At 37.9% G+C, this 20,994-nt stretch overlaps 1 protein-coding gene across 3 annotated transcripts; it reads right to left on the bottom strand.

Annotated features, from left to right (window-relative positions):
- Nucleotides 1–105: 105 nt before the first annotated feature.
- AASDH (aminoadipate-semialdehyde dehydrogenase) lies at nt 106–19,689 on the bottom strand. Of its 3 annotated transcripts, none has more exons than XM_065696924.1 (15): nt 19,535–19,689; nt 18,587–18,840; nt 16,476–16,596; nt 15,446–15,786; nt 14,744–14,936; nt 12,173–12,414; nt 10,052–10,158; nt 9,437–9,609; nt 8,707–8,899; nt 8,043–8,161; nt 5,876–6,710; nt 4,626–4,789; nt 3,892–4,017; nt 2,483–2,614; nt 106–1,426 (listed from the first exon to the last, which is right to left on the bottom strand). In XM_065696924.1, exons 2-15 carry the CDS (start codon nt 18,814–18,816, stop codon nt 1,019–1,021), a joined length of 3,384 nt encoding a protein of 1,127 aa, XP_065552996.1. In that variant the 5' UTR covers nt 18,817–18,840; nt 19,535–19,689; the 3' UTR covers nt 106–1,018. The 3 variants fall into 3 exon arrangements, with proteins under 3 accessions (XP_065552996.1, XP_065553006.1, XP_065553016.1); XM_065696934.1 differs by lacking the exon at nt 19,535–19,689 and adding an exon at nt 19,461–19,532; XM_065696944.1 differs by lacking the exon at nt 18,587–18,840 and having other exon boundaries at nt 19,535–19,685.
- Nucleotides 19,690–20,994: the final 1,305 nt, after the last annotated feature.

Genomic DNA, 20,994 nt, shown 5'->3' with positions numbered 1-20,994 from the left:
GACTCATAGTTAGAAAGATGCTCTCAGTGTACTTCTGTCACTGCAAATGCTTGATTTGCTTACTAATACCAGGTAATTAGTTTAAGGTGTTAAAGACAACCAAACCAAATTTACATAACCTTTTATTAATAGTTCTCTGCAAAGACACTGTAGCAAGCATTTATTCAGATCCCCTAAAAAACTGACAATGGTTGATTTGAGCAATGCACACTTCATCTTGGAAACCAGACTGTACCCCGTCATTGAAATTTAATAAATATACGCATGTAGATATATTCTGCACTTCAGAATACAAGAAGAAACTCCTGCTGACTTCAATGGAGTTTCGGTATATGCTTGACTGAATAGAAGCCAAGGAGGGCCTAGGCTCACAAGAGATGAACTACTCAGTTTAAACATACTGTAGCGACCAGGTCGCCACTACCAGGCATATGCAGTGCAGGCTACGTCTTCAGAAATCAAGTTGAAAGTTAAGATTCAAAAAAGGACTTGAGGTACCTTGTCACAGCACAGAAACCTCATCAGACTAGACAAACACCAGTCTGATGCATGGAAGAGCCAGGCCCAGGCTAGGAAAGAATGTCAGGGCACAGGCTAGGCTGGACTCAGAGAGAGGAATATGTTCCTCCCTCGGGGAGACAAGCATGTTATTCCAAGCTGCAGAGTATGGCACCTTACCACAGTTTCTCCCAACCCTGCAAGTTGAAGCCAAACTACTGACTTACTTTTTCTCATAACATGGGCCAAAGCACAACATTCAAATCCAAACCATCTGAAACATGTTATTTCATTAATTGTAGCTGGAAAATGAGGGCGGGACAGTGAAACTTCTGGCTTGGTGCTGAGCAGCCATCCGTGTTCAAGCAGTAGAGTGCTACAATCACTGGACACTGCCTTCTGCAAAATGCTACCTGGGAAGTCTGCAAAGAGCACCTCTTGCCTACAGTAAAATAGACAGAGAGGTAGAGAGGACCTGCAAGTTCTTAGTTTACAATGTAAACAATAAAAAGGAAGCAGCCTAACATCTTAGCTGTTCTTTTTTTTCCTGTATATACAAATCTAGGCAATAAACATAATCATTTCTACAGCCGACAACAAGCTTTGTTCCCCACACTACAGGGGAAGAGAAAACCTCTCCTGGAAGCTTATCTACTCCTTCTGCTGTTCCACTCTTGGCATTCAGGATCCACACTTTGCCATCTGTAGATATTGCTGCCAAAAGAATTTTGTTCTTTAAGTCATCACTTCGGAAAACGAATGGCGTTCCATACACACTTGAAGAGGCTTTAAATTTCCACAGTAAATTACCCTCCATGTTACAACAGTAGATAAAGCAATCATGGGAGCCAAAAAATATTTCTTGCTTAGTTAAACTTGAGATGCATGGAGATGAGAACACCGGTCCATTAGTGGAAAACTGCCAAGCCTGCAGAAAGAATATAACCACCCGTTATCAAAGGTTGTCCACATTATCAGTTTGACAGCAACTGTAATTTTTTAATAGAACAGTTGTTGATAGGAAAGCATTTTATTTCAAGATCATGCCAAATTTCAGTGAGGGCTTGTAAACTACTTGTCAAATTACAAGTTAAATTTTACACACAGAGTAAATGATAAAAGACTCACTCATAAAATAGATGTGCAAGACTTACTACCTTCTGTGAGGCCCAGATAAAGATGGCCAACTTTGGAAAATAATATTCTTGGGCTGTTGCACCAGAAGGAGTAATGAACCTTGAGAATTCTGTTACCATGCCATACTTAGCCAAAAAGGCAAATTTTCCTTTTGTAATGTATATTTCCTTTGTTCATGCTAATGATGTGCAGATCCCCCCTCAAGAGAGTATCAGTTCTGTAACACTGCTACAAGCAGACACAGAGCAGAGCATGGGTGAAAGCATACTTTACAATTAGAAGAGGCTTAGGAATTACCACGTATACTGCATCTCAGCCAAATAAACAGAAACAGTAGCAGTGAACACCAGATACAAACCACATTCATCTCTGACAAACTAAAAAAAAATGTTCTCCTTTAACTGAACATGAAGGCTGACAATTATTTTGCCAAAATTATGATTTGGCATTTTTTGATAAATGCATAAACATTCTAAGAAACCTTTACTTCTAAGTAGCCACCATCCTACAGAACAGATGGCTTTAAACACACTTGAAAAACTCCAACACCAAACCCATACCATTTCATTTGCCTGTACTACTCTCAACCATTTATTTTGGGTGTAAGCTCTGGACTAGAAATTCTGTTACTGCATCAAGCAACTTGAGAATTTGTGGTTTTGCCATGAACTGCATAGATTACCCTAGGCAAACAGCTCTTTTACTTTCTCTCCTCTGTAACAATAGACACTTTATTTGGTTCACAAATAGGTATGTGTTAATCATTAAACCTCAGAAACCAGTATTAATAAAGCACCTTATTAAGGGTTTTTTGATGTACATAAAAAAATAATGACAACACTTTTACCTTTTCTCCAGAATGAGTGTAACAATATAAGTTTCCATCCACACACCCAATGCAAATGTACTTCTCATTGCAGTGAGGAGAAGAGAAGAGTGGTTTTCTCAGGAAGCTTTTCCAAATCTTACTCCCTGTCACCTATAAATGGCAGCATGGAATAACTGTAATTAACATAACTGTAAGAAGCTGCACAAAACAACCCTTTCTTCACAGCCTGATTAAGCCCTTAAGAATTGAGGAGAGGGAGAGGCAACGAAAAGCAGACTTCTGCCATCCAGAATGCCTACCAGAAGCAAAACTACTCTTCAAATATTAATCTAGCAAAATGTTTACTGTTTTCCATGGGATACCCAATATTCCTGTTTCACCCATCTCTTCCTTTCCCTAGGCAAAATAATAATAGCGTAGTAGTTTTAATAAATGACAGATTCTTTTTGATTCCATTCCCAGTTCCTCAGTCTAAGACAAGGACCAAGGAAGAAGAGGGTCTTTTGAAAGCAAGAAAAATAATGATTTGACATTAACTATAAATACGGTATGAAATGCTGCAACCCACAATCTATGACTGTCACAATAGGCTCCTGAAGTAGCCTGCACATTCCTACTTTTATAAAAAGTCACCTGGTGTTACAGCTGGGTTTCTCAGGTACTTGTTACTCAGGATTACAGAGGGGTGAAGGGATGGAATCTGCTTTTTCTTAACCACAGCCCAGTAAAGCTGCAAAACCATAAACTAGTTTTCTAACTCCAGGTTGGGTGTTAGTGAAGAAACTCGTAGTGGGTGGGAGGAAAGATGGTTAGGACTCTTGATCTGGGTTGTGCGAGTACAACATGAACAGCTGTTCCAAGTGACTATTCCTTTTATCTAGCAGGACCAGCTGCAAGCCAACAATGCCTCAGAAACCCATGAAATATCTATCAATATATATCATGAATGACATTCCCCAAGTGCAGAGAACAGAACAGGAATCCAAAATTAAGGAGAACAGCTCTTTAAATGACTACAGGTAGGGAAAGAGTAAGAGGAATGAAGGAGCTTCTTTATTTTTTTCTGACCTCAGAAAGTTTGTGCAGTTTTTTTCTAACCCTACTGTCAAAGGGAGGGAGGGAAAAAACAAATCTAGACATAATCTCACTTACTAGTTAAACTGATAAGGTAGTCTATGGGAATGAGAAAACATTGCTTCCAACTTTAGTCTATAATCAGCATGTAGATTCAAGCAAGTCACTTCAGTTCTCTTTATCACCAGATTATTATGGTAACCTTGTGCATAATAATAAGGCCCTCAAGTGAAACATAGTTTATGGTAACATCATCTGGTTCCTTTCAACAGAAAGGTGATCTTAACTTCAGAAATGCATTTTGGTTTCATTTAAATTTGAGACTGGGATCAAAGACAAGCAAAGGTACATACTGGGTTTATAGCTAACAGCAGTCCTCCTAGTGTAGCAACATAAAGATGATGTGGCAAAGAACTTAAACAAGGAGATGAAAACACAGCTCCACCTTCACAGTGTAACTTCCACACACATTCCTTTTTCTGTAAGCACAAGAAAAAAGAGAAGTTATTTTTCTACAACAGTTAATCATATTTACAAAGTCCTTCAAATGTCAAAGTTAATCAAACACTGCCTTTAGTCAGCAAACGCTAATTAAGAGGTGAAGATATAATCTACATGCTATTATAGCAGCACATATGCTGTTGGCTACTTTCTTTTTCAATGACTAAAAGAAATTCAGCTAATGAAAAGGCAGTATCTGCCCTCTTATTTTCCATCTTCCTTCACCTCTCTTTTAGAACGTCCACTCTTTTAGATCTCCACTATTAAGCTTTATATCTAATATTAATATTATTAAGTTTTATTTCTAGCAGGGCACCCTATTCTGAAACACCTGCAAAGAATTTAATAGCTAAGAAACAAGATTTAGTTTGAACCGGGACTAGAAGCACAAGAACCACAGCTAAGATCACCACTATTTAATACTACATAATCCTAACCCCACTTGAAGCTGGCCTAACTATTTCAAAACTGCAACTGTAGACTCCTGATAATACTAACACCAGTGGAACTTCATCTTATGTACTATAAATAAGGTCCAAGTTGGATATTTGTTCTTCCATACATAAAAGTTAGTCAGTATTCTTACATAAATATCCAAAGAATACACATGTTGGTCATGCGATCCTATGTAGACTAGTCCACTGGAAGGGTCTACAACTGCAGAGCTTTTCACAGTATCTTCTGTGACGAAAGTCCAGTGTATTTCTCCATCGCTGCTTTGAAGCACATACACTAAGCCATCGTAACAACCTGCGTGAAATAAAACACAATGGGCGGAGGGCAATAATGATTATTTTTATTTATGCTTCTAGCTGCATCATTGCTGGAAAGAAAGAAGATGACTCATGAGATATAGTTTCAAAACATTTCCCAAAGTTTCTCCTTTTATCTCAAAGTCCTTGCTGATAGTTAATACATTCAAAGTTGACTTTTTGGGTGTAATTTGCACGTTACGTTTCACTGCATTTCTATCAAATTCTACAGTAACAATACTAAAAGACATGAAGAGCTGCTGAAAATGGAGTACAAGAATGTTATTTTAAATTACCTCTTTCCCTAGTTTTCCTTGAAAACAAAGTTGCTGAAAGAATAAAGTCTGTATATTTTCTAATGAATACTGAACTATAATTCTAGAAACTCTTCAAGTTTTAATGGAATATTCAATTTTTTCTAAGAGTAAATAATAACCAAAATCTAGCAAAAAGATGGTAACATTAGCTTTGTGTGAAAAAAACTCATGACCTGGACATCTGCACTAACCAGTGATGTATCTGTATTAGCTAAAAAGATAACACTATGATGAGTAATGGCAACTCTTGTTGACAACAAATATGACAAAACTCAAAAAAACCTGTTGAAACATGTTCTCTACATCTCCCAAAAGTCAAATGAGATAATTCAACTCTGTGAAAAATAATCTGAGACATTATGTATTTATTTCTACCTCTATCAATTTTTAAAGACATTTTAAGACTGTACCATCTTTCCACACTTAAAAAAACCCCAAACAACCAACAAAACAAAACAGTTCAAATGTCACACCTTAATCAACCATTAAAAAGAAATGGTACCCTTATTAAGGCCTTATTAATAAATTGGCATACAATAAAGCACAAGTGTATATGTTAGATAAGCTCCATCAATGTTACCATGACACTTAAATTACTTCTTCCTTCTGTTTCTATTTTATAATGAATTAATTCTGACACAGATATGGAAGTTTATGGAAAGCATAGATGGGGGACATCAGAGGTAAGAAATAAGATTCTCTGTCATTCATCTTGTATTTAGCAGAAAATACATGATTTAAAATGAAGGCTAAAACAAAAGACATACCAACAACTATGAAATTTCCACACTTAGATACGCAGGCAGAAGATTCAATACGATCTCCAAGGTTCTTCTCCCATTTTACTTCTCCCAAATCTAGATCAATTGCCTGCATTGCATGAGAGTGAGAGCCAACATATACAGATGCAGATACTTCGCTAGATGGTATTATAACCAGTGGTGATGCATCAACACATTTTCTTGTATTTGACTTCCATCTTATGCATAACGACAACTTTGCAGTTGCTACATGACTACATTCTGCGTGGATCTCCTCTACAGAGCCACAGTCAGTTTTATTTGCTTTGTTTGTAACTGTTAAGACTCTGTTTTCCGTTTCATACCCTTGTGCATGGCTTTTCATTATACCTGGAGCAACTAAATGTGGAAAGGATGGTTGCTGTATCAGTTCCATTCCCACCTGTACTGTATTATTTGGTTGTATAAAAGTCTTGGTGAAATTCATAGGAAAAAAATTATTTCCTCTGCTTAGTGCAATAAATGAAATTAACCCTGAAGCAACCTGAAGACCTCTTTCAGATTTCAGTTTAATATATTTTCCATGGAACATCTCTCCACTGTTCCCACTTAATTTTCTTTTCATAACACTGTCATATGTCATTAATTGGTCTTCATCTGGGAACAGAATTTTAAGAACATGTCTATACACCTCTTCAATCGAGCAGCTGAGAATAACTTCAAGGAGTCCAGGCACAGCTTTGCCTACAAGCATCTCAATTTCATCATAAAATCGTACAGCCTGTAAGGAGTCTCCACCACTGTGCAGAAATATCGCATCTTTAGAAACGCCAGCTGAATCACCTAGGAGGCCCAGAGCAGACTAGAGAAAAGAAGAAAGAAAGATGTTAACAGTCCATGGGTGTTACACCATTGTCATACACGTAAAAACTCAAGTTGGGTAAAATCCACCTGAACATCCAGAAGTCCCACTAAAAATCAACAACTGAGGAAAGTCAATACTCTGCAAAAAAATCGCATGACACATGATAGTGCCAATTGAGGTAGTGATTGAACAAGAGCTGGGGAGAAATGGGGAAACTGGGAGATACTAATTCTGTACTACAGAATGCTTTGCTCATTCAAATTGTGCAGTTTAAGGAATTAAAAAAAACTGCAGTGTATTTCAGTTGGCTGTTTTCAATCACAATAGTACTAAAGACAACTTTGCAGATAAAACATTGATGCCTCTTGATAAAGTTGGCTTAGGTGCTTTATTTTATTAATAACACTTACATAAACTGGTATCTTTTACTTTCAAATTACTTAAGTAACCAATTTATCTACCTACTTTGGAAGCTATAACACCTTCAATTCATGAAGGATTTTGGATTTGGCATTGTTACTACAACAAACAGCAATTCCTATGTTTCCTCTCACTGAACTCCCTACTTAGTTAAGTTTGGGCGTGAAGTACAAATCATCTGGTTTTGGAAGCCACCTTCCTACTGTTCATAATGGGTCTAAGGCACATCCCATCCCTTCAGGTAATCATTTCTATAGCCACCAATACTGCAAGTATCAGCACAGGCAAACTGGGTTACTAATTTCACTACATTTACTTGTTCAGGTCCTAGCCACAGCAAGTCCAACTTCCAGGTGAAACCTGGAAGTCTACCTTTGAAGAGAAACCAAACCACTGATACTGTTTGGCATCACATTTCAATACCTTGAAAAATGCATCTTTAACACAAGAGTTTAGAAACAACACAGACATTCCAAGAGACAATTATGCAAATTTGCCATCTATTAAAAAAAAGACTTCATAATTATATCGAGAAATAAGAAACTCTACTAACACAGTAGCTATTTTGTACAAAGTTCCCATGTCTCAGTTCCTTGTTTCCCTTAGGAATACCCTCTTTGGCACGTGAAGCAGTACTCAAAAAGCTAATGACAGGTTACGTCCTTCCTATGCTAAATGCTTACACCTCATTACCTGCAGTTTTATCTGATAGAGAAATATAAATGACTCCCTCTTGGCCACTGCAGAGTAACTATTTAAGCATTAACTGAACAGAAAGAGTTGTACTGCTTAAATCTATAGGCAGCTAGAATGTTCCGGTTGCATTAGTCATACTTCTTAAAACTGTTTAATTCCTGACACATGTATAATGATCCACTTGCAAAGATAAAAAGCATCCCAAAATACTACCTTCCATAAATACTGCAATCTTTCCCACAATTCCTCTGCGCCACTCAGCTTACTGTCACGCCTTCTGGAGTTTAGATGGTTCTGGTAAATCTTGTTCAGTTCAGATATATCAACTTTGCCTTTGTAGAAAATAAAGTATGATTTTTTTCAATGCTTTTTTAGCATTCACAATTCCAAAACCTGCTCTGCCTAAAAAGTGACTTTATTCTTGTACACACTTCCTTATTCGTATTCAGTGTACCTGCATTTTTTTTACCCAATCAACTATACAGAATCCAGTAATGTTTTTGCGTTTTTGAAAATTTACCCTAGCCTCCCACATAATCCCACCTTCAAGGCCTGATTTTTCCCCAGCTGAAGTCAGGGTTCTGTTGCAGACTGCAACAGGAAAGACTGAGAAAGAAATACGCACTGTTAAAACTAAACTGATTTTACCACTACACTTTGACTCTCAAATGAAACGCTATCAAGAAAACATAATACTGGCTATGATTTTCTACTAGGAGTTAAGTTATCTAATCTACAGATTTTAAAAGCCTGAATCAGGTCTGAATTTTGGTTAATGAAAAGATAAATCACACACAAAAAACCCCCACAAAACAACAAAGCATAGGAATAAAGTTGATTAAGATAAGTGGCAAGGGTACTTAATAATGTCATTTACCATGTGATGTTAAAGGCAAAGCTTTAACCAGGACAAGCTCATCAGGGACTGCGTAAGCTGGTAGACGTTTCTGGAGTTCTTTAACTACTTCTTTCTCTTTTAAATCATCTTGGGGTACAACAAACAGAATAAGTTTTTCCTGCTGATACCAGGTCACTGCACAAGCTTCTACCTGACAAAGATCTTCAGCAACCTGTAATTAAAAAATATTAGTCTTGCTTTGAAATGCAGCTTATCAATAGAGTAAAAGGAGTAAACCCCACAATTTAAAAAATACACATTAAAAAAAGTATTTGCCTCACATTCCTACATCATATCCTACGAAATAGTTTCTCTTGTAGCTGAAGTTTGCACTTCTTCACATAAAAATGAACTCAGAGAAAAACGTCTTATTTGCCAAATTGCCATCAATGAGATATATTCCATGAGTCTGACAATCTTGTAGAACAATTACTATACACGCATTGCAGTAAAACTTTCAGTATTTTTCGGGGTGTTTATACAGTTCTCAATTCTCCTGGAAGAAACCATACAATAAAACAGATTTCCAAGAACCAAACTCCTCTCTAAATTATATGACTAGATTTTTGATAATACACCCTCCCAATTTTTTTTAAGACTCCTAAAAGTCATCTGAAAATGAGTAAGTACCCACGTCTGATGATAATGATGCATTCCTTATCCCTGCTCTTCTATACTGGCATACAGTACTTACTAAAGGTTACATTACCTGCTGCAACCATTCAATATTAAAACGCTTGCCGTGACGTTTAATCTGATTGTCTTTCCGGCCCAAGAAGAACAACTTTGCATTCTGCACTCTTACAAAATCCCCTGTTTCTCTCATTGTGCCCAGGGGTACAGTTACTTCATCATCCAGAAAGCAGATTCGTTCTTCACCACCTACACAAGAAAAGATTGTGGTCCTATATATTAAACAGTTAACTGTAAATTAGAAAGAATATTTGGTCAAATTCTCCTATACTCTAACGAGCATTGCAAGAAGTACTAAAAGATTATCATCAATATCTAAACTTCTGCAGCATACAAACTGGGCTATGGACTTAAATTCAGTTAATACACAAAACTCACTTCAACTATCAAAATGCAAACAGGAAAAAGAATCAATATAACGAAAGCACAGTCTGCAGATAAAATTATAGTAATTTCCTGATCATCATTTCAACAACTTAAAATACCATCAGAAGGTTCCCAGCCCAATAGGAACTTAAATTCTACATTAATCTGTAAATCAGAGGCAGACATCAAGGAAAATAATCGACACATTATTAAAACTCAGTCAACTAAGAAAAGTATCTTAGACGAATGAAAAATATAAAGTAACCTATAAATATTTGTCCCTCGCCTTCCAGAACTGCAGAACTGTTGGCATCTCTGACCTCAACTTTTGTTCCAAGGAGTGGTGATCCCAAATGAATAGGGAAATCAGTTCTAAATATATTAAAAGAGAGAAACAGTAAAAATCTTCTGAACACAAAACAGCTGTTCCAGAAATGAGTTTGCATACAGTCCTTTAAAGGTTTGGTATTAGAACAAAGGTAGATGCTTCGTGCTTCTTTCTACAAATGCTTCTTCTTTAAAAACACTTAAATTTGTTCAAAACTAGAAATGTCAGTTTGCAGGCGTTTCATTTCATATACCAAAACCCCACAGAATTATAGAAAGTAAGGCTTGAACAGACCCTGAAAAAACCCCAAAGAACCCTGAGAGTTTCAGCCAGTTTTTAAGTTGAAATTTCCATCAAATTAAGCAATTTAAACATATGCATCTGCTTTCTAATTCATTCTTTCCCTGTCCTTTGAGCTTTTGTTCTATTTTATTACTTATGTTGTGGCAACAACTAGAGTTGACTCGTTCACTAAAGACTGAAATAAAAGAAACTGTAATTTTAATGCTAAGTATGTATCTATTATAGACTTCTGTTGACTACAGACCGACTTCTTACTTTCTCTTCATTCTCTAACCTCCTCAAGCACTTGCAGTACTTCATTTATTGAATATAGACACTATTTCTGAGTGGGAGTAGAGAATATATTTTCCTTAGTATAACAAAATTTATAAAGCAAAGTAACTTTTAATAACTTTGGTAATATATTGAATTAGGCATGGATTCCAGTTCAATTTCTGTCATAAAGTATTATATTTTATGTTTGAGCTCAGAGAAATCAGAACGAAAATGAGTTTTACATGGGAATTCAATAACCCTTTATGAGCAACCACTCTTCAAAGGTTGAAGTGCCAGGTTAATGTATCATATCATTTTTCCAAAATATCCCATTTCTTACAACACATGATAACTATACATGCAACTTGAGTTACATGCCAGGGAATAACTGCACATTTCAAAGAGCAAATGAAACACTGATGTAGCTGGAAGTACATATCATGATCTTCACTCTCCTGTAACTCTCTTTATAAAATACAGTGAACAACAACAAGAAGTCAGAAATTGAGGGAGAAAAGGCAGAGTGCTAAATGATGAACAGGAAATATTCTGGAAATCCGAGCAAAATTAGTGTGAGACCATTGGTCACTTTGGACAAATTTCTGCCAAGCATCCTGGTCAAGTAATATCAGTGGAATCCTTTGCCAAATAATGTATTAAGCAATATTAGAAAAAAAGCCAGTACCTTGTCTCTACTTAAGTGATTATTTGTGGAGGTTTAAAAACCCTAGGCAAAAGCACAGTAGCAGTAAGAAACATATGTATATATACTGATTACATTTGAAAATAAGCATTTTTGCTTAACATGAGTAAATCTCAGAAGTAACATTCTAAACTTAACAGCAGTAAGCTATGACTCTATCTTTGCTCCAGGGCTGTGATTAAAAGTTAGAGAGACCCATGTCTTTACTCTCACTGATAGCTGTATTAGGTTTCTTCTCGTTGACCATGCACGATCTTACTGGAAAAACCTCATGATGACCAAGAGTGTGGCTAACTGAAGTTACTAGCAAATTGGGTAGAAGCCGTTTGTCTGCAGAAGTGTGACACTGATTCAATAGTATCATGTACTGAGACAGCACACCCTGGACTAGACTAGCCCATGTTCAACATGTGGAATCACAGGCTGGAATAAGGAAGAGGTCTAGATATAGAGATGACTAAAACCATCATGACGTATTATGTGAAACTTAACAGGTCAACAGTACACAGAATTTCAGACTGCATTTCTGTCATTCAAGAATCATTCACCAACAACTTTTACTTGAGGGGGAGTCATTAGAGCAAGAGAGACTGGATTAGTCTCTCTTGGATTAGGGAGACTAATAGACAAATAGGCTGGATTAGTCTATTTCTACATTAAAAACAAATGTACCTTCTATCAGCATAAACACTCATGAGGACTCAGTAGCCCTGGAAACAGGAGACCAAAGTTCTATTTCTAGTATTTTTCATCATTCACATGCATTCACAAGCCATGAAAACAGTGACATTTCCTACCTAAAATCGTCAGTAAAAACCTCTTCAGGAATCTTGTAGCAAGTGGCCCAGCTTGACACTTCAGTAATACCATACAAATTAAAAATACTTGTTTTGTTCTCCTTGTGCTTCCAACTTTTCAAGAGATTCAACACAGGAAATGTTTCACCACCGAGGGCTAAGACACGAAGAGAAGTATTTGCAGACAACACTGCTGATTTAATAATGTGAGCTCCAAACCTTCTGAGAAGAGTTGGTGTTGCCTGAATGATAGATATTAAAAGAAAGACCTGTTATATTTTTTCAGTATATGTGTAGCCATCTTCCTGCTTTACCATATCTGCTGTATAGCTATATTGTGGATGTAACTTAACAACCATCTATGTAGAGCAGATGACATCAACCATCAGATATGGTACAGTAAATTTATACGTATATGTATCTCAGTGGTGTCTTGTGAGATTATGTTTTTTATGTGAAGCTTTAATGAGTATTATCACTACCAATCTTCTGCAGTTTCTTCTTTACTTAGATGTGTTATGGGTTCCCTATTGTGCCGCAGCTATTACCTGAAGTGTGTGTAAGTTAGTTCTCATGTTAATTACTTTGAACAAGAAAGCAGCAAACTACTCTCTTGATGTTACTATTTGAGCTCTTCTCCCCTTCATTCCAGAACGTTACTTCAACAACAACCTATACAAGTGATTAACCTACACACAGAACATTTAAAGACCTTTCCATTGCACTAAAAATTCCAAGGATGGTAGATTCTGGGTTATTCCTGATTTTTGTAAATATAGCAGAAGATTAGTTGCTCTGAAAGCCTTCTCATCTCACTCTAAAATGAGCAAGGGGGAGGGGGGAAAGAGGGGAATTAAAAGGAAAAAAAAACAACTTCCCTAAATACAACTCCTGTCAAACTACTGGTAATGTAAAACCTTTTCACTGAAGGGAAAAACAACAAATCATTTTAACAAACACATTTCTCTCTCATTCTTGCCTACTTTTTTTAGTAAGAGGACTGGAAAAGTAATGGAATTATTTCTTACCAGGTTATGTTCTTCTAGTAAGAGATGAAGATCATCACTTTTCAATTGATCATTTTAACTTTGGTGAATTATAGCGAAGAAAGACAGAGGGGAAAAATTACTTCTTCCCTCCCTCATAATAACTTCGTATTTCTCAAGTCTACTCAACCAAGTCAAGAGGGGAATGTAATGTCTTGGTATAATTAAAGAAACATCATAAAATTATTCATCATCAGTTAAGCTCTAAGGAAAACATTTTTATCATTAATTCAGCTGGGAACACTTCCTTCACTGATTTAGAAAATGATAAAAAAAAAAAAAAATCACAAAATCAAACTTTTCTTAGAAATGCACCTCAAATGCCTCCATTTACCAAATTTCACCTTTCTCCATTAATGCTTAACATGCTTAAAGCCCCATGTATCTTAAAAAGTCTTAAAACCCATACTTTAAAAATTTTGCTAAACTGATCAGGAAACTTGTATATGATAGGAAAATCTACACTACTGAGATTTGTAGCAATCATAATAACTAAAAATAAGAGCAGATAATAAAGTTATGAAGTATTTGTAACTAGTGGATTTTTCTCTGCTATGGAATCTTCAGCTAACTACTCATTAATCTTAAATTTACACCTTATAATCTCAATGACCACCATTCCTCCAACAGAAAAGGATATCTCAGAATTTCTATGAGTGCGAATACTTCAGAATTACAACGTTAATGGCAAAGCAAGGCTTAGGGGTTGATTTATCATAGTTAATAGACTAATCAGACCATACTAATGTTTTTCAAAGTCAGTTACAAGTGAGATCAATTTCTAATGACTCTTCCTAATTTATGTTTCCATACACAAGTAGTAGTTTTACAAAACATCTTGTTACACTACAAGGCAAGGTTAGACTTACTCAGCAATGCTGGATGCTCATAACTTCAAGTAAATTTCCCCAAAATTACCTTTAAAACTATTAAAATTGAGACAATATAGGAGATGATGCATGCTAAGGCACAAGGAGCACATTAAACCTCATATAAACAGGTGGCCTGAAAACAATGTGTTGCTGTGGAATCAATTATTCTTTTGCTCTCATTACTGTAAAAGCAACAAACATTTTATCATCCTACAAATGGAAGTGGTTTAGTTGTATTTTTAGCATAAGAGACTACCATTAAAACTTATAAGCTGTTTATAAGGAAAGGCTCCAAGATCAAGCCTATTAAAAAGTGCTAAAAATGTCTTTAACAGGTTACTCCATTACCAGATTCTTCAGAACTAATTGCTTAATTAACAGAATAATTAATTCTTAAGAATTAATGGTTTCTTAAGATGAACACTGGCTTTATCTTTGTTCTTTGTTTTCTGTCACAAAATGTTTGAGGTTTTGATCAAATGGTAATTTTCTAATCAGCTAACACTACAGCAAAAAGGATAGTGTGAGCTGCGCCCTCAAGGAATAACGCATCTGTTCTATTCTCATTAGCGTCTAGACTGATGAAAAAGCAGTACACATTAGGAATGGTGAGAAGCAAGACACTGAAGACACTTATCTTAGGTGTTGCCTACCTGCAACACTGTCACATGGTGATGGTGAAATAGAGCAGCAGACAGCTCCACAGGTATCATTTTAATAGTGTTTGGTACTATAAGAATAGAGGCTCCACTTGTCAGAGCAACAAACAATTCAACCACAGATGGGTCAAATGTCAGTGGAGAAGCCAGGAATAGCAAATCATCCTGTGTGATCTCAAATATAGATCTAAAATAAGAAAGCTAGGAATTACAATCTGACACATGTTATTAAAAAACATTTTCAAAGCAGAACAGCAGCATGAAAGAAATGTGCTTCAGCAAAGCTAAGGTCTTAAGTGCTGCTCTGAATATACAGGCATAGGCAGGCCAGACAATTTGAGCACAAGTTCCTGCATCAAGACTGTAACTATTGATTAAATTAATGAGGTCTTTACTAAGGTATCTACCACATTACACACAAATACAGTATGTTGGAGGGTGCATTTCAACTAATGGATGCTCATTAAAAAACAAATATGGCATTTTCCATAATTTCTGGGTTTTTTTTACAAAGTATTAAATGAAGCAGAAAGAAGCCCATGTAGTCTAAAAAGGAATTAGGATTTAAAATTACAGAACATAGTAAATATAATCAACAGTTAATTTTCTTACACATTTCTTTTAAGCTGCAAGCCAGAATACCCTATGTGTCAAATTTGTAAAAGTATTTAAAAGAAAACTGGAAACCACACTTACTTAAGATGTTGAATATTTGGCACTATACATTTATGAGGTACTCTGACTATTTTGGGAATCCCTGTAGTTCCTGATGTATGCAAGACATATGCTAAAGAGTATTTCTGGCCAACAGCCATGTATGCTCCTTCTGATGTTTTTACTTCGGTTTGATCTGGGCGAATAGTATATCCTGGCTGTGAGTTAGCCATAGCTTTGGAAGGTTCATATTTACTTGTCACATTGTCTACTTGCGGATTTAAATCTGTGTTGCTCAAGCTCATTTGGAAGAGAGTTAAACCAATATGTTCTATTGTGGAAGAATTGTGGTTAAAATAACCAACATGGGACATCTGGAATTTCTGTAAGAGAAAAGAAACAATTTAAACAGCAGAATTCAGGATGTGCTGTTATTGTTCTACTTTATGCAATGAAATATGAAACAGCGTTTCATACAAATAAACTGATTTTTCATGCCTCTACTTTTTGAGGACACACATCAGACAATTTTAAGCTTGTGCATTTTTATATATTAAACATAAGTGAACACAAACTTTATCAATGTGAAATAAACGATTCTGTAAGCAAAAGGGAAAATACAGAATTCAGCAGAAAACAAAGAACTCTGAATTATAACTAGATGGTTCAAACTTGTCTATTCCCTTTGCAGTGAGTGAGGGTATAAGATCTGGGAGGAGCTGGACAAAAGTAAACAACAGAATTAAATGCAGAAGTTTTTTCAACTATTGCAAAGATTTCCAGCTCTCATCCTTGACATACAGAGAAACAAGTCTGGAAAAGTCTTCCAACGCCAGTGCCAAACAAGATTGCCTCACAACACTGTAATAGGAAAGTAGGCAATTTTTTTGAAGAGGAGGAAAAGTACTTTGTACTGCTAATTTTAATGTTCTTCTCCAAATGAAAAAGACAACCTCCTGACGTGAAGAAATAAAATAACCCCATCCAAGCTTATTACACCAGAACACAATCTGAATAACTACACACTTCTAAATTGCCCTTTAATGCTTCCTGTAGAAGCCTGAACACTTACATTTAGTTTGTCATTCTCAACGAGGACATACTGAAGATTGCTTTTCTTCATGAAGTAAGTGGATAACATTGGTGGTGCATCTGGATCAATAGGAGAATAGGCAGCTGGAACTTGAAGGATTCTAACAAGATACAAATGTTTTTAACTTATTAAAAAAAAAAAAAGAAAATCCTCTTAAATATCACTACTATTTCTTTTATACTTTTATAGTTCCCAGAGCTAGAAAAATTTATCCATAACATGACTTTTAAACATTTTGTTGGAAAAAAAGTAGGAGAAATAATCAGTGTTGCCTTTTGGTATTTTACAGCAAGGAAATAGATTAAAGCTAGATGAAAACATTCAACATTATTTAAGGCCAACCAGGCTGTTGACGACAAAGGTATCACTGACATCAACAGCACGTTTAAAAAGTTTCTGCTATTGACTAATAAACGAAATACAAGCATTTTGTTCATGTATACAGATTTATAAATATATTTTAAAAAACCCACTTGAAGTCAGCACACTGAAAACATTTTCTGTTTTACCTAGTCTAACGAATCCAGCATCATAAAAATCAAAGCACGTACTTGAATTTCTTCGCAAATAAACCAGCAGAAAAATACTAAGTATCATTCTGCTCTCACTCACTGCGCTTTACGTTGTAGTGCTTCCCCCACAGTTGCTCGCTACAATCCCCCCCTCTAGTGGCTCCGCTTGATAAATACAAGCACCTGAATTAATGCCACAAAAAGCCAAGACAGAAGTGGCAACCAAAATATGCACAGCTTCCATAAATCTTCACATTTTTTTCTAAGGCTGGGTTAACACGTACAATTCATTATATCTCCTCTCTGTGCAAGTGATTTATCACTGCAGTAATGATGAGATCCAGAATGCAGACTTGGAAACTGCTGCATTCTGCATACTAGAATAGCCACTGGTATCACCTAAGCCTGCTCTGCATCATTTACAGCACTTAACGACTCAGCAACAACAGCTGTAAGGATTAAAACACCCCACTATTTCCCAGTTACACAGCAAAAGAAAACAGTGTTGCTGCTCAGTTCAGTGATCTTCAAACCAGGTGGCAAGCAACCCCAGCATGCCTCATCCGACCTCCTGCCAGCTGTGACACCAGACCAGGTTGTTTGGGACTTTAACCAGTCAGGTCTTGAAAACCTCCGTGAATGGTACCTGTATATCTCTGGACAACTTGCTCCACTGCTGGACTGGGGGCAAAAGTGTTTCCTGACCAATGAGGATGCTCCTCAGTGCTTCTGGGAGGTTTATGATGGCAGAGCTCTCTCAGTCATTTCACTCAAATCTCTATACTCAACTGTGATACATCCTCTTGTGTGCAGTGTGACAACAATAAAATACTGATGCAGACCACCCCCCTAGGAAGCACAACTGCTGCTGTATACATCAACTGAAGACAATATGCTTGTGATGCTACAATTCTACATTACATCATATATGCAGTGGATATAAAAGATAAATACATAAAGGATATAAACATTAGAATTCATCAGCAGAAGTAGGGCTTCAAAAATTGACGAATTAGCTTGAATATTGAGATCACAAACATTGCAATCTCCTGGCCATTAAGTAATCAATGTCACTTTAGTGCTGCATTGCTCATTACTTTATCCTACAATGTTTGTAATTGAACTTGAACTGTGTGGTCATTTAGCTTAAAGCATGAAACTTGTTTTCAATGCATAATTTTTTTCTATCAAGACAAGAATACATTAAAAAACCTGCATACTCCTTTTCTTGTATAGATACATTTACTCTGGTGGATCACCTCCATTTTTAAGAAAGCACAACAAATACTTATCATTAATTTATATTTCTATAAATATGCTTAATCGCTTTTTAAAAAAGGGAACAGTTACAGACACTTTAGATGAAATAATTTAACATTCAACACAACTTTAGCAGTGGCTTTCCAAAAGATAATACTGCCATATTTTTTCTTAAAGAATGCCAGACTCCAGTGCCTCTTGCCTGTATTACTACAGTATTACTGCATTTTTGTCATTAAAATATAAGCAAACTGAAAATTTGCTTTTAGAGATGACCCATACAAACTCAACACAGATTGCAAGCATTCAAACCATTACCCTAAGATCCAAGACGGTAAGTTTATTCCTGGGTAGCAGTAAAGGCCTATTTCACATTTTCCTCGCTGGTCACAGAACTTTTGAAGGAAAGCTGTTAATTCCGCAGCAAGCTTAACCACCATCGCGTATGTGTAGAAAGTTGGAGGCTTGCCATTGCACTCATCAAACCAAACTGCTTTTCTATCGGAGTAGAGGCTTGCTGCCTGATTCACCAGTTCCTGAAGAGTCATCTCAGATGCATATCTTCAGTCCCCCTGGAAGATTAACAGGCCAGACTGCATTGTCACCACCTCATTTTTAGTGCTTCAGTCAAATTATATAAACCCAAAAAGCACCACCAAGAAGGAAGAAAGATACATGGCAGGAAACTCACAGCCTCACCACACTTCATACTGCAGAAGCATAATGCTTTTTACTTCTATTGTTTGCCATGGGTCTTATGCTAAGGCCCAGGATACAGTAATTCACCATTATTTCACTGCACAGAGATAGTTTGTTCCTCACCATTACACCTTTATTTGTAAAGCTAGGCAGCACTGGATTAGTAACTTTATTAGCGGGAGTTAATTAATAACGCTGTCTGTACTAGAACTGTGAAATACTTCTTTTGCAAGCAGGAAACCCAACGCATCGCTTGCCACGGCTATTGGGGTACTAACTCTCCTGCTGCCGCACGCCTCAGCCCTACGGCCTCTCCCGTCATGCCCACAGCGGCGTCCGGGCCGAGACCCCTCCCGCCTTCACCGCGGCAGGGTCGGGACTCAGCAGCGTTCCCGAGTCAGGACTGGCGAGGCCCGCACGCCCCGCCGCGCTCAGTGCCCGCGTTTCCACCCGCGACGGGCACGACCTGGCCGCTCCCGGGGCACCGCGGTACCTCTCCGCGGCTGACGCCACCAGCGCGGCCCCACCGGCCGTTGCCGCTGACCACTGCGGCCGCGAGTCCCCCACCTGAGGCAGCGCCGACCGACACACCAGCACCCCAACACCCTCCTTTGCTCCTCCGCCACCTAGCAACAGAACGTCAGCTCTTCCGATTGGCGGCACGGAGCTCGTGACGCCCAACTCCGCAGTAACGCGGCGTCTCATTGCCCAGTGACCGTCGCGCTGTCAGGGCGTCCACAAGCCGCACCCGGTCCGCCAGTGGCCTGCTGGGGGAGGTGCCATTTTTTTCCTGAGGGTGAGATGAACAGGGAGGATGCCAGGGCCCTCCGCCAGCTTTTCCTTCAGACGTGAGAAGGCGGCTAAAAAACCCGCAGGTGGCTGGGATGAAGGGGCACGGTTTGTCCGCCACACTCAGGAGTTCAGTTATAGCTGTATCCATGTAGTCACTCCCTCCCTTCCCCCCCCCCCCCCCCAACTCTGGAGGTGGTACAGGCCTTCCTGCCGGTGCGGTCGCCGTTGGGACGGAAGCCCGGGCGGGTCAGGCGTTGCCGCAGCCTCCGCGGAGGGTTATAACGGTTTGCTGCCGGGAGCTCGGTGGGGTGGTGGGGCTGCCGGCTGGTTTGAGAGGGCGCCGGTGGGAGCTGGCCCGGTAATGCAGTGTGGGCTGGGGTGCGGTGCCGGGGAGGGCTGTTTAATGCGGGACACGAAACGATTTTGGTCCAGCGTTGAGGCGCTTTCACAGTGACTTTATTAAAAGAAACTTTCGATGCGCACTGCCGGCCAGTGAAGGGAGGGAGAGAGACCGGGAAGAGCAGTTCATAACCATGTTTAATATTAGCTATGGGAGAGGTTAAGACATCAGCTTTCTACTGCTTTGTCACATTCTGTAAATGACAGTTGGCACACTTGCACCTTGGTAATACAGCAGGAACAGTTTCACAGTAAAACATTCACATAATACAAATAGCAACACCCAAAATCAGAGTTTTCTCCCTCAGCATTGCAGGTGTATGTCCTGATGTATGTGATTTGAAAGAAAGGCCAGGTAACCCAAAACATAAACCCAGCTGGCAGAGAATACAGTGATATATGGAAAATGCGTCATTTTTAACTTAAGGTTTTGAAAAATATGCCCTGAAGATTAGGCATGTAGTGTATCTAAAAATTACAGTGCTTACGGTAACAGACTTTGAAATTTCACATTCATACGTGGAGGGGGAAAAGGGCATTAGGACTCATTAAATAGGAATTAGGCCACATAATGCTCAAATCCCATTTCAGGAATTATTGCGAGACTTCAAAAATACCAGTTTTGTTAAAAACCTGTTAAAAGAGTATTTGCACAAGTTTCATTTTCAGTCTGTTCTAGAGACAATTTTTTAGGTAAATCAGAGGACTTCTGCTTGCAGCTTTGTTAAACCCTACGTCTTTATCTCCGATCGAAAGGGCTTCTCATATGTATCTATAACCTAAGAGCTCGACTTACCCTTCTTGTACATGCTTTCTTGAACTGGGACTTCTGTGTT

This window comes from Lathamus discolor, chromosome 1 (assembly GCF_037157495.1).
Source record: "Lathamus discolor isolate bLatDis1 chromosome 1, bLatDis1.hap1, whole genome shotgun sequence".
NCBI classification, from domain to species: domain Eukaryota; kingdom Metazoa; phylum Chordata; class Aves; order Psittaciformes; family Psittacidae; genus Lathamus; species Lathamus discolor.
The sequence above is the reverse complement of the archived record's forward strand: the minus strand, read 5'-3'. Positions and strand labels throughout refer to the sequence as shown.